Source organism: Carassius carassius, chromosome 40, assembly GCF_963082965.1.
Source record: "Carassius carassius chromosome 40, fCarCar2.1, whole genome shotgun sequence".
In the NCBI taxonomy this organism is placed as follows: domain Eukaryota; kingdom Metazoa; phylum Chordata; class Actinopteri; order Cypriniformes; family Cyprinidae; genus Carassius; species Carassius carassius.
The window spans coordinates 6,619,646-6,633,419 of NC_081794.1; the positions used below are offsets into that span (position 1 = coordinate 6,619,646).

The 13,774-nt window shown below is 37.4% G+C and overlaps 1 protein-coding gene across 1 annotated transcript in view; it reads left to right on the forward strand.

Moving 5' to 3' along the window:
* LOC132122033 (myoferlin-like) overlaps nt 1-13,774 on the forward strand; it is a 42,315-nt gene that overhangs the window by 13,637 nt on the left and 14,904 nt on the right. Inside the window, exons 23-28 of the mRNA XM_059531877.1 lie at nt 41-233; nt 1,377-1,532; nt 1,607-1,738; nt 1,818-1,981; nt 13,191-13,305; nt 13,485-13,587. Of these exons, the coding sequence (XP_059387860.1) occupies nt 41-233; nt 1,377-1,532; nt 1,607-1,738; nt 1,818-1,981; nt 13,191-13,305; nt 13,485-13,587 (863 nt within the window). The remainder of the gene's footprint in view (nt 1-40; nt 234-1,376; nt 1,533-1,606; nt 1,739-1,817; nt 1,982-13,190; nt 13,306-13,484; nt 13,588-13,774) is intronic.

Genomic DNA, 13,774 nt, shown 5'->3' on the forward strand with positions numbered 1-13,774 from the left:
GTCATGCATGTTTTAAATGATACAAACTTCTGCGTCTCAGTTTCAAAATTCCTGACATGGTGGGGAAGCCCAATCTCACGGCCCTGGATATTCAGCAAAAGATGTTACGGGACAGTGCTTTGGAGAACATCATGAAGGGAGCAAAACGCATGTTAGAGGAAGCCACAGATGTTAATCATTGCTTGAGCGTCATTGAAGGCTGGCTAGACAAACTCAAGCAACTCGCTGAGGAGGTATTTTTTTTGTCATCCTGTGTAGGATTGGAGCTAAGATTAGGGATACACAACTCTTTGAATAAGAATACATTTAATACAAAATCCTTCTAAATCATTCTTACTGATCTTTGGACACCAATCATTTGCCAAAGTATTTTTTTAAATACATTTTGCACCGTAATAAGAAATTTACAGCAGACAATCTGGCCACATGAGTAGCACGTTCTCGGCCACTGAATAAATTGGCATCCAAATCCATGAATTGTATCCCTGATGTGCCATGTAAATCAATTTTTTACAGACGTCGACATGACGATCAGCCCTATGATGATATTAGACCAGCTCAAAGAAAATACTACAATAATTGCAAGGAAATATAAGGCTACAAGCAGAAGAAATTATTGGAAATCTTTGGAAATCATCTAAAAGTAAAATGTACTGATTATTTCATAGGTATCAGTTTATATATACAGTATGTATGTGTACAGTATATATATGTGTGTGTGTGTGTGTGTGTGTATGTGTGTGTGTATATGAAAAAGTGAAGTGACATTCAGCCAAGTATGGTGACCCATACTCAGAATTCGTGCTCTGAATTTAACCCATCCGAAGTGCACACACACAGCAGTGAACACACACACACACACACACACACACACACACACTGTGAACACACACCCGGAGCAGTGGGCAGCCATTTATGCTGCGGCGCCCGGGGAGCAGTTGGGGGTTCAATGCCTTGCTCAAGGGCACCCAAGTCGTGGTGTTGAGAGTGGAGAGAGCACTGTACATGCACTCACCCCACCTACAATTCCTGCCGGCCCGGGACTCGAACTCACAACCTTTCGATTGGGAGTCCAACTCTCTAACCATTAGGCCACGACTTCTCTCTGTGTGTGTGTGTGTGTTTCTTTTTTTAGCTGCTACTATGAACTCTTAATCTCTTACGATGCCACAAACCTGAAAAACTGTGGAAAATCAGTTATTACTACTTCCTGTAAAGTACATATTTGGTACTTTTTATGGTGCCTCGTAAACAACTCCAGACTCGCAAAAGACTAGTGCTAGAACTTGAGCTAATCATTGTAGGTCAGACGAATATAATCTGACTGTTAAACATTATTTGTATCAACATTAATCTCAGAGCATGTTTTTTCAAAGCCTCAGAACAGCATGCCTGATGTGATTATCTGGATGTTGAGAGGAGAGAAGAGGGTGGCATACACGCGCATCCCAGCCCATCAAGTGCTCTATTCATCCTACAGTGTGCAGGCATGTGGTCAATACTGCGGGAAGACCCAGACTGTCTTTATGAAGGTATTTAAACATATGAAGCAAAGTTTAAACATGTTTTATACCATAAGTAACCCATGACTCCTGTTTCCCAACAGTATCCCATGCACAACAAAAAAGGTTTGAAGATTCCCGTCCAGTTACGTGTGAACATGTGGTTTGGTCTGGCAACAGAAGAGAAGAAGTTCAATCACTTTGCAGAGGGAATTTTCAATGTATTTGCTGAATTGGTAAATATGATTTATTTTTTCGGTCTGAAGAGAAGCAGTCTTAACTTAGAAACTAATTTTAAACCATTGTCTCTCACAGTATGAGAACCAGGCTCAGGTTCTGGGGAAATGGGGCACCACTGGTCTGCTGAATCGCAGCAGGTTTTCTGATGTCACAGGCAAAGTGAAGCTGAACAAGGAGTATTTTTTGCCCCCGGCTGGCTGGGAATGGGAAGGTGACTGGGGTGTTGATCCAGAGAAAACGTGAGTTGTTTGCTACCCTCAACACAGACATTTGGAAACAGTTGGCACATTTCCAAGCATCATTATATCTATTTATCATAGTTAGTTGTAGATATTTGAACAAACTAGCAACACTAAATGTTATACTAAAGACCAAAAATTCAGTGCATTGAACATTTTAAACTCTCCTATCGCATTAAACAATTATATACATCTTTCACATTTTAGGATCAGTTTTGACCTGGAGAAACATGAGCTCATAAAAGTCATAATAAAAAAAAAAATGTACTAAAACATTGTACAACCCGAATTCCGGAAAAGTTGGGACGTTTTTTAAATTTTAATAAAATGAAAACTAAAAGACTTCCAAATCACATGAGCCAATATTTTATTCACAATAGAACATAGATAACATGGCAAATGTTTAAACTGAGAAAGTTTACAATTTTATGCACAAAATGAGCTCATTTCAATTTTGATTTCTGCTACAGGTCTCAAAATAGTTGGGACGGGGCATGTTTACCATGGTGTAGCATCTCCTTTTCTTTTCAAAACAGTTTGAAGACGTCTGGGCATTGAGGCTATGAGTTGCTGGAGTTTTGCTGTTGGAATTTGGTCCCATTCTTGCCTTATATAGATTTCCAGCTGCTGAAGAGTTCGTGGTCGTCTTTGACGTATTTTTCGTTTAATGATGCGCCAAATGTTCTCTATAGGTGAAAGATCTGGACTGCAGGCAGGCCAGGTTAGCACCCGGACTCTTTAACGACGAAGCCATGCTGTTGTTATAGCTGCAGTATGTGGTTTTGCATTGTCCTGCTGAAATAAACAAGGCCTTCCCTGAAATAGACGTTGTTTGGAGGGAAGCATATGTTGCTCTAAAACCTTTTATATACCTTTAAGCATTCACAGAGCCTTCCAAAACACGCAAGCTGCCCATACCGTATGCACTTATGCACCCCCATACCATCAGAGATGCTGGCTTTTGAACTGAACACTGATAACATGCTGGAAGGTCTCCCTCCTCTTTAGCCCGGAGGACACGGCGTCCGTGATTTCCAACAAGAATGTCAAATTTGGACTCGTCTGACCATAAAACACTATTCCACTTTGAAATAGTCCATTTTAAATGAGCCTTGGCCCACAGGACACGACGGCGCTTCTGGACCATGTTCACATATGGCTTCCTTTTTGCATGATAGAGCTTTAGTTGGCATCTGCTGATGGCACGGCAGATTGTGTTTACCGACAGTGGTTTCTGAAAGTATTCCTGGGCCCATTTAGTAATGTCATTGACACAATCATGCCGATGAGTGATGCAGTGTTGTCTGAGAGCCCGAAGACCACGGGCATCCAATAAAGGTCTCCGGCCTTGTCCCTTACGCACAGAGATTTCTCCAGTTTCTCTGAATCTTTTGATGATGTTATGCACTGTAGATGATGAGACGTTGAGGAACATTGTTTTTAAAGTTTTCCACAATTTTTTTACGCAGTCTTTCACAGATTGGAGAGCCTCTGCCCATCTTTACTTCTGAGAGACTCTGCTTCTCTAAGACAAAGCTTTTATAGCTAATCATGTTACAGACCTGATATCAATTAACTTAATTAATCACTAGATGTTCTCTCAGCTGAATCTTTTCAAAACTGCTTGCTTTTTTAGCCATTTGTTGCCCCCGTGCCAACTTTTTTGAGACCTGTAGCAGGCATTAAATTTTAAATGAGCTAATTAAGTGGATAAAAGTGTAACATTTCTCAGTTTAAACATTTGCTACGTTATCTATGTTCTATTGTGAATAAAATATTGGCTCATGTGATTTGAAATTCCTTTAGTTTTCATTTTATTAAAATTTTAAAAACGTCTCAACTTTTCCGGAATTCGGGTTGTATCTGTGAGTGATTGTTCAAAAATGCTAACGTTTTGAATGTTGCCATGTGTAGCTGTTATTACTATATTTACCCCCTTTTTATTAATGGTAAAAAAAATTATAATTTAAGATCTACAGCAATTTGAGATTTTATTTCAATATATGAAATGTGTAAGATTTTATAAACTGACAATTACCAGTATTAATTTCATTGGATTGAATTAATTTTAATTAAATTCTTTGACTTTGTAACGCATGCTGCTCAAAAACAGTGAAATTTTATGATGCAAATTTCTAACACACCCCCACATGTCTACATCACTGTGGAAATATTTGCGTAATGCCGCCCAAATGTTCAATCAAAGAAAGAAGGCGTGGTTTCAGTAACCGCAGGTCGAGTTGAAGCAGTCAAGAGGAGAAAAGAATAATTTGATGCAAATCTAGCTAATAGATGTAAATAATACAAAAAATAATAATAATATTTTCTAGTGTAAACCTACAGTCCATTTCTGGGTCAAAACTGGCCTGAATGTGAAAGGTCTAACAATGTTGTTGAAATAATTTTTTTTATCTGAAAAGTTAATGTGTATTTTGTCACTTTAGTCAATGTTTTTATTTTTATGTGCTAAAATGAATGTTTTTGAGGGCTTCCGGTTTGGCAATGTGAGGTGCAGACACGTGTCGGCAGAGCTCCCGACAGTTTCAGATAAATTACACTTTAATAGCGCAATTTAAGCAGTCTAAATCGTTTTTATAAACGTTGAAGTGGTGCTTACGACAATCGTACTGATACAGCAAGATGAGTAAGAACAAAGCGGCAGCAAATGCCCCACCAATAACGAGAACCAGTTTAGCTAGCAAGTTAGCCACGATGGCTAGCGCAGGGAAGTCTGAAGAAGCTCTTCCAGATAATGACGGTGTCTCCATGAGCCAGCTAGTAACAGAGCTAACAAAGCAGCGAGCTTCGATAAAAGAGGACATCTCCGCTCTGATCCAAGAGTCTCTGGCGCCGCTTCAGGCATCGGTGAATGCTTTAACGGAGACTTTGGCAAGTTTCCAGTCCCGCTTGTGTGCTACAGAGACACTCGCGGGCGATAACTTCGCTGCGCTGGCTACGGCCGAAACGACTATCAAAACTCTGAAAGAGCAAAACGCGACACTTCTGGATCGAGTCGACGACTTGGAAAACCGGTCGCGGAGAGCAAATCTCAGGATCTTAAACGTCCCAGAGAACAGCGAGAAAGGCCAATCCACAATCAAGTTAGTGTCCGAGATGTTAATGGAAGTCATGGGTCCCGAAGTTTTTGAAAAACCTCCTGAATTGGAACGAGCACATCGATCTTTGGGGCCAAAACCACAGGAAGGTCGGCATCCTCGCCCACTGGTTGTGTGTTTTCACAGATTCCAGGAGAAGGAAAAAGCGCTAAGATGGGCCAGACAACATGAGGCAAAGTATAAGGACTCTACTTTGAGGATCTACCCTGACATCTCCGCCGATCTCGTCAGAAAACGCGCCGCTTTTAAAAACGTCAAACAGTTGCTGTATCAGAACGATGTACGATTCCAGTTGCTTCATCCAGCACGACTACGAGTTCGTTTTGAGGACGAAACCCTGCTTTTCAATACGCCTGAAGAAGCTCAACAGTTCTACGAACAGCGGATTGCCAGACGTGAATAAACCTTGATATTATGGCTGCAATATTAAGAATTACAGAAGAGACATTTTGACTAGGTAGGCCTAAAAACACTACAAAGACTGGAAAACTTACATCTCAGCACAATCTTTAAGTGCACTTTTTGTTTTAGGGTGGTCTATGTTCTGCGTTGACAATTGCAATGCCCTATTTTTACAATTCATTTATTAGGCCTAGGTCATAGATCCTACATTTGATATCAGGTGATAGGTCTGTTTTAGGTCTATTACATAATGCACTTTATTTAGCTGTGCTAGTTAACAGATTATTCAATAGCCTAGTAGTAATGATGACGAACAACTTTACCGTTGATTGGCCCGGAATGTAGTAAATTGTATATATTATCATTCATTTGTTTATTTTTATTTATTTTTGAAGAATAAGTTTTATTTATATAGCATTTATTTATTTATTTTTGGTTACATTCACATTTTTTGTTAATCATTACGGCACTGTGTCTGGTAATGGTACCTGTGGTCTGCAAATACATTTATTGGTAGGCTTGATTTTACATTTTATGCTTACGTTTTTCTGGTTTGCTACATTATGTCGGGAGCTCTGGGATATAACGGAAAAGGATATGGACTTGGATCATCGGAAGTTGAAAGATAGTTGTGAGCTGCGGTTTGTCTTTGTTCAACAGACAAATCTAGAATGTATTATAGTTTGGTTGGGTTTGTCAAAATGTACCATTTGCTGGGGGGGGGTTCCCCTTTTTTTTTTTTCTCTCTGCATTTTCTATGGGACGTCAGTCACAGACAGAAGATACATCTTATGGGGGTATACGATATTTGGGCACACAGACAACTATCGATAAATAATGGTAGACACTGGTAATAAAGTTACTGGAGGGTCAGCTGTGCGGTTTGTTAGTTGGAACGTTAGAGGTTTAAACGGACCAGTAAAAAGAACTCGCATATTTACGCATTTGAAGAGATTAAAGACAGAAATAGCCTTTTTACAGGAAACACACCTACGTACTGAGGATCATAATCGACTGAGGAAAACTTGGGTCGGCCAGGTCTACCACTCCAGTTTTAGCCATAGGGCTAGGGGTGCAGCAATCGTTATTCACAAAAGAATGCAGTTTGCTGCATCTGGAACGATTTCAGATCCCCAAGGTCGGTTCATTATTGTATCAGGTCATCTCTTCAATATTCCAGTAGTCTTGGTCAGTGTTTACGCACCCAATTGGGATGATGTTAACTTTGTTAAAAAAATATTTTCCTTGTTACCGGATTTAAACACTTACCATCTTATATTCGGTGGAGATATGAATTGTGTGATGGATACAACTATGGATCGTTCCAACCCTAAAACGGTACCCCTTTTAAAAATGTCTCAGACTCTCGCTGGTTATATGACGCAAATTGGTTGTGTGGATCCATGGTTTTTATTTCCTGATAAAAAAGAATTCTCTTGCTTTTCACATGTCCACCAGACTTATTCAAGGATGATTATTTCTTTACTGATAAAAGGCTTATCCCCTCAATAAAAAAGGTAGAATACTCTGCTATTGTTGAATCAGACCATGCCCCCGTCATTCTTGATATTTGTTTTTCTTATAATTACTCATCGCAGCCTGTGTGGAGACTGAACACTACTTTAATTTCAGATGCAACCTTTTGCCAATTCATATCTAGCGCGATTGACAACTTTCTACTAACGAATAAAACAGACTCTATATCACCATCATTATTATGGGAGACATTCAAGGTTGTAATAAGGGGTGAAATAATATCGTATTCTGCCTCACGTAATAAAGTAAAGAAACAAACACAGGAAAAACTTATTGAATCTATACAGAAAATTGATCACCAATATGCTATTGCTCCAACACCAGAACTACATAGAGAAAAACTGAGCCTTAAGACCAGATATGATTTATTATCGACAGAAAAAACAGAGCGTGATCTGGTTTTTGTCCGTACTAGGTTTTATGAACATGGAGAAAAGGCAGGTCGTCTTCTCGCCCAACAGTTAAAGATCAAATCAGCATCCCAGCATATTCCCAAGATTAGGAAAACATGTCAAGAAATTACAGTGGATCCTCAAGAAATTAATTCTACTTTTCAAAAATTCTATTCAGATTTGTATACTTCCGAATTTCCACACGATGACACTCTTATGTCAACATTCCTAGCTAATGTAAACTTACCCTCAGTTAAACAAGATCAAAAGAGTAATCTGGATAAACCTTTACAACTTCAAGAGATAGAAGATTCAATCAAAGCTATGCAGAGCGGTAAAGCCCCGGGACCAGACGGATTTCCCGTCGAGTTCTATAAGAAATTTTCTTCAAAATTGTCTCCCTTACTTCTCAGTATGTTCAATAATTCTCTTGAACAGTCGACATTGCCATCAAGTCTTACACAGGCCCATATCACAGTTCTCCTGAAGCCAGATAAAGACCCCCTGGATTGTAGTTCCTATAGACCGATTTCCTTATTAAATGTAGATGTAAAAATTTTATCTAAAATATTAGCCTCTAGAGTAGAGCATATAATTCCAGATGTTATTTCACAAGACCAGACGGGCTTCATTAAGGGGCGCCACTCCTTCATTAATATTCGTAAACTTCTTAATGTTGTGCATTCCTCTTCGTCAGAGAGTAGTCCTGAAGTGATTATTTCTCTGGACGCAGAGAAAGCATTTGATAGAGTTGAGTGGAACTATCTATTTGCCAGAGGTGGAAAGTAACGAATTACATTTACTCGCGTTACTGTAATTGAGTAGCTTTTTTGTGTACTAATACTTTTTAAAGTAATTTTTTTAATCTGTAATTTTACTTTTACTTAAGTATATTTTGTTTAAAGTATTGTACTTCGCTACATTTTAAAACACAATAATTACTGAGTAAAAAAAAAAAAAAAAAAAAAAAAAAAAAAAATTCTCCCTGGAAACTACGTCAGTAAATAATGGGCAGGAGGGCAAACTGGCGCTAAAATCACAAGAAAGATGCAGACGGACAAAACAGGCGTTAGTGGTGCAGACACCGCTGAAGTGAAAACAAAACCCCCTCATATTCTGAAGTTGAACTCGAAGGGAATGAAGTGAACCCCTGGCCATATGTATGCTCTATTATGCAGTGTAAGCTGTACTTGCCTAGGAAGACCAAACTAGCAGCTTATAAAATCTCGACAAGACATCAACCCTTCGCAAGAATGTAGAGGTAAGCTAAATAATTGCATCGTTGCATTGGTGGTTAAAATGAAGCTTTGACATTTTAGCAAGAGGTTTTGCACAAATTAGCCAAAAAGACAGTGGTGTGGAGTGTGCTATATATATCATCTGCGATAATATCATGTTTTTTGTTTTAATGATGTGCGCACGCATTTTTTGTTTTAATGATGTGCGCACGATTCAGTCTCCTAAAATGCATTTAGAATGATCACAAAATTGAAGATATAGGGGCAGAAAATTCACATATTTATATAATTTCATATATAAAATCAAAATCACACAAAGAAGGCCGTCTTTTCCTCCAAAAATCATCATGAATATTATATATACATACATACATATAACAGTTCAGTAAACAAGTTAATTAAGGAGAGACACTGCAGGTGAATAGGGCAAAAAAAATAACTAATAGTTAACACCTTACTTACCCAGTTGATTGATTACATTGATTATTGCAAACATTTTTTGTATTACAAGTTTTAAAAAATGTTATGTTTAAATATGCAAATGAGGCATTATTTAATGAAATATGTGCTAATTTGCATAAATGTCTAGTACAAAAATCTGAACACTAGATGAAGTCAGTTTCAAATTTTTTGTTTAATTTTTTTGACATATTAGAGTCAAATGTTTTTACAGAGGGAATTCTGGTTATCTTTTTTTGTCACTTCATAATTCAGAAAATACTTTGAACAGCCAGAAAACAATATATTTTCACAATTTTGGGGGGAATAAAATGTTGTATATAATCAAGGAAAATATATATGAACAAATCCCTCTGTAAAAATCTTCAGAATATAGACAGGAATAAAAATGTCAAGTTTGGTGTGTGTAAGTGCTACTGAAGTGGAGATTTATGGCTCAGTGTTGAAGAAAAACTCATTTTGAGAAAACGCCTTTAAAAATATGTATTGTAATTGAAATCTATTGACACAAACAGATAACGTGCTATAAAAGAAACACTTAACAGTGTCTTTTGGATGTTTTCCTTGCACTAGTTTGAAAAAGCGCTTTATGAAAAACCAAAAAGCACAAAATCTCAAAATTGACAGGTGCTTGAAAAAACAGTGTTTTTTTGGCCTGCACTGTCTCACCTTAAGAGACTTGCGTTTTAGACACCATATTGCCTTTTTAGCTCTATTTCTACAACAGAAAATAATTCCAAACACAGCCACCAAAGCACAGTTTTGCGTCTCTGAGCAACGTGACAGTGTTTCGTTCCTGAATGAATCAACCGTTTAAATGATTCGGTTCAATCGCAATGACTCACTTATTAACAGTGACTTGCTGACACATACTGGCCATTTTAATTTCACATTTAAAGTATCTTTTGATTTTTTTAAAAATAATTAATTTCTTATCATTTCAAATGAGTATTCAACATTTTATGTCTTGTATATCAAAACATTATTCATGCATTTGTAACTGCAGGTTAAATGCATTCTTGTCCTGCCTTAAACAGTGTAATACATCTAAATGCCACTTCCAATGAATCTTCTGCATTTCCTCTGCATTAAAAGATGAGTTTGTTGATACTGATTTGCCTGGTAACAGCCCAAATGTTTTATTATTCTAAATAACTGATTCCTTTAATTAAAAACAACTAGTTTGAGATTAATAGACCTATCCCAGGGGTGTCAAACTCAGTTCCTGGAGGGCCGTAGCCCTGCAGAGTTTAGTTCTAACCCTGCTCCAGCACACATATCATGTAGTTTTCAAATAAACCTTAATGATTAGATTAGCTGGATCAGGTGTGTTTAATTAGGGTTATATCTAAACTGTGCAGGACTGTGGCCCTCCAGGAACTGAGTTTGACACCCTTGGGCTGTCCCATTTTTGACTCCCTCCCACTGTTAAAATGTAACTAAGTAATTTTTACTCTGAGTAAATTTTAAATGAGCTACTTTTTACTTTTACTTGAGTAGATTTTTAGACTGGTACTTTTACTTGTACTTGAGTAAAATTTCATTAATGTAATGGTACTTTTACTTGAGTAGAATATTTTTGTACTCTTTCCACCTCTGCTATTTGCTGTGTTAGACAAATTTGGATTCGGCTCAAAATTCACTTCCTGGATTCGCCTGCTTTATCATCAACCAAAGGCAGCCGTAATCACAAATAAAATATGCTCACAATATTTCTCTCTGTCTAGAGGTACACGGCAAGGTTGTCCCCTTAGCCCTTTGCTATTTATTTTGGCTATAGAGCCACTATCATCAGTACTCAGAACCTCACAGTCTATTTGTGGTATTAGAAGAATGAATGTCGAGTATAAAGTTTCTTTATATGCTGACGATTTATTATTATTTATAACTAACCCGCTGTCATGTGCCTCTCAGATTGTGAAAATATTTAAAGACTTCGGGTTCTTTTCAGGTTATAAACTAAATTTTTCTAAAAGTATATGCTTCCCTATAAACCATATGGCAGATCAGATTATGGATACAGACTTGCCCTTTTGCATATCAAAATCAGGATTTAAATACTTAGGAATTAATATTACTCATTCATACACTGGTCTGTTTAAACGTTGCAGTCCATACAAATTACAGTCCCATACTTAAAAAACTTGAATCTGACTTCCAACGATGGAGTGTTATATATTTGTCTCTAGCTGGTAAAATCAATTGTGTTAAAATGAATGTGTTACCCAGATTATTGTATTTGTTTCAGAGTCTTCCAATTTTTCTGCCAAAGTCCTTTTTTCAGTCAACTAATAGGTTGCTGTCTTCCTTTATTTGGGGTGGCAAAAAACCAAGAATACGTAGAGAGCTTCTTGAGAGACCAAAAAAAGATGGAGGATTGGCTCTCCCGAATTTGTTACATTACTATTGGGCAGCAAATTTACAAAAAGTAATTTATTGGTTTCAGTCTCCACATACGGACTGGTGTGCAGCGGAAGCTAAAACATGCCAGTCAACATCACTTGCCGTGCTAATTACAATGAAGTCACCATTCTCACCATCGCAGTTTTCCTCAAGTCCAGTTGTAATTTCGACTCTCAAAATATATAACCAATTCAGACAAGCATTTCAACTCACAGATTTTCTCTTGGAAAACCCCATATGTAATAATCATCTTTTCCCGGCTGCCAAGCTAGACTCTACTTTCAAGCAATGGCAACACCTAGGCCTAGTTAAATGTAGTGACTTTTTTATTGATAATACTTTTGCTAGTTACAATGATCTTGTTAAAAAATTTAGTCTTCAAAACTCAGATTTTTTTTCGATTTCTTCAGGTTCGTCACTTTATCCAAGCCCACTGCTCTGTGTTTCCACAATTGCCCTCTGAGTCACGTTTAGATTTAGTTCTGAGGGTCCCTTCACACCTTAAGGGAGTTATTTCAAAAATTTATAACCTGATCATGTCGTTCCAAAATGTATCAATAGAAAAGATCAAAACAGAATGGATAGGAGAGTTAGGAATAGACATATCTAAAGACACCTGGGATAGAGCTGTTGATCGAGTAAATGGGACTTCATCTTGTGCAAGACTCAATCTGATTCAGATGAAAGTTCTCTACCGTATTCATTACAGTAAAACAAAATTGGCTAAACTGTACCCAAATATAGATGAAACGTGTGACCGCTGCAAGGCATCGAAGGGAGATCTAACCCATATGTTTTGGTCATGTCCTAAACTGAGACAATTTTGGTTTTCAGTCTTTGAGGTTTTATACTCAGCTTTTAAAATAAAAATTCACCCTAACCCAATAATGGCTCTGTTTGGAGTCAGAGGTGACGACTTCCAAATAGATAAAAATAAAGAGAATGCCCTGGCTTTTGCCACATTAATAGCTAGAAGAAGAATTCTCCTAGAGTGGAAATCACACAATCCACCTAATATGTCATCATGGCTTAGTGATCTAATGATGTTTCTAAAAACTGAAAAAATTAAATATTTTCTCAGGGGTTCAACCAGAACATTTTACAAAACATGGGACCCTTTAATAAACTATTTTGAGAAGAATATACTCCTCACTCTTTAAAGTAATTTGAGGACCCCCCCTCCTCTCCTGTCTTTATTTTACTCTTTCTTTTTTTTTTTTTTTTTTTTTTTTTTTTTTTTTTCTTCTAGTATCTGGGGTGTTGTGTTGGGATGGGAATCTGTTGGTGAAAATTTTGAAAAAGCAAAGCCTTTAATAGTGTTTGTCACGGGATACTTTCAATGTACCTTGTTCTGATAAAAAGAAATAAAAAAAAAAAAAAAAAATGAATGTTTTTAAAAATTTTTAATGCCACTTCCAGGTCAAAACTGACACAAATGTGATGGGGGGGGGGGGGGGGGTTAATTTAATTGACAAAAACATTTGCATTTTATGAAGAGATGTTTTAATTTCTATTAAAACTGGTCAACCATGAAGATTTGCAGTTTTAGTCATGTTAAATAATGGTGGCATCTGTGGCAAATTTTTCTTTGACGACCTCCTCCATTTCTTCAGAAACAGTTACGGTCTAGTCATTAAATAGTTTTTCTTGGGTGGATGGGTAGTCTACTGACTGAGGCTGATGCAGGACACACAGAGTTCGTGGACGAGGTCTATGAGAACCAGACTCGATTACCAGGAGGAGAATGGAAGTTTGCGGCAGAGCCTTACACTGATGTGGTAAAAGTCCCACCTTTCAGCCTTTGGTTCATATCAGATGTCTAATCAAGCCATTCGTTCATTTATTTATGATTTCTATATAAACAGCCTCTATGGCACTAGTATGTCTGCATCCTAATAAAACCAAGAAAGAATGGTTTATAGTATCAGTGTTATTCTCCATTATCCTTTATTTACAGAATGGAGAAAAGGTTCAAAGCCTTAAAGAGATTGAATGCCCACCTGGCTGGGAGGGGGAGGATAAATGGACTTTTGATTGCAACCGAGCTGTTGATGAAAATGGTGAGCCAGTTCTAAACAACTGAGCTGCTTTTAAAAGAATTTTCAAGAAACATTTAATTTTAAAAGAATTTACATTTCTACCTGTTATTCCAAACCTGCATGACTGAGTTTCTTCTGTGGAGCAGAAAGGATACATGAATGTTCACTATTCTTTATGATGAAAGGCAAATATACAGTGACAAGAGGC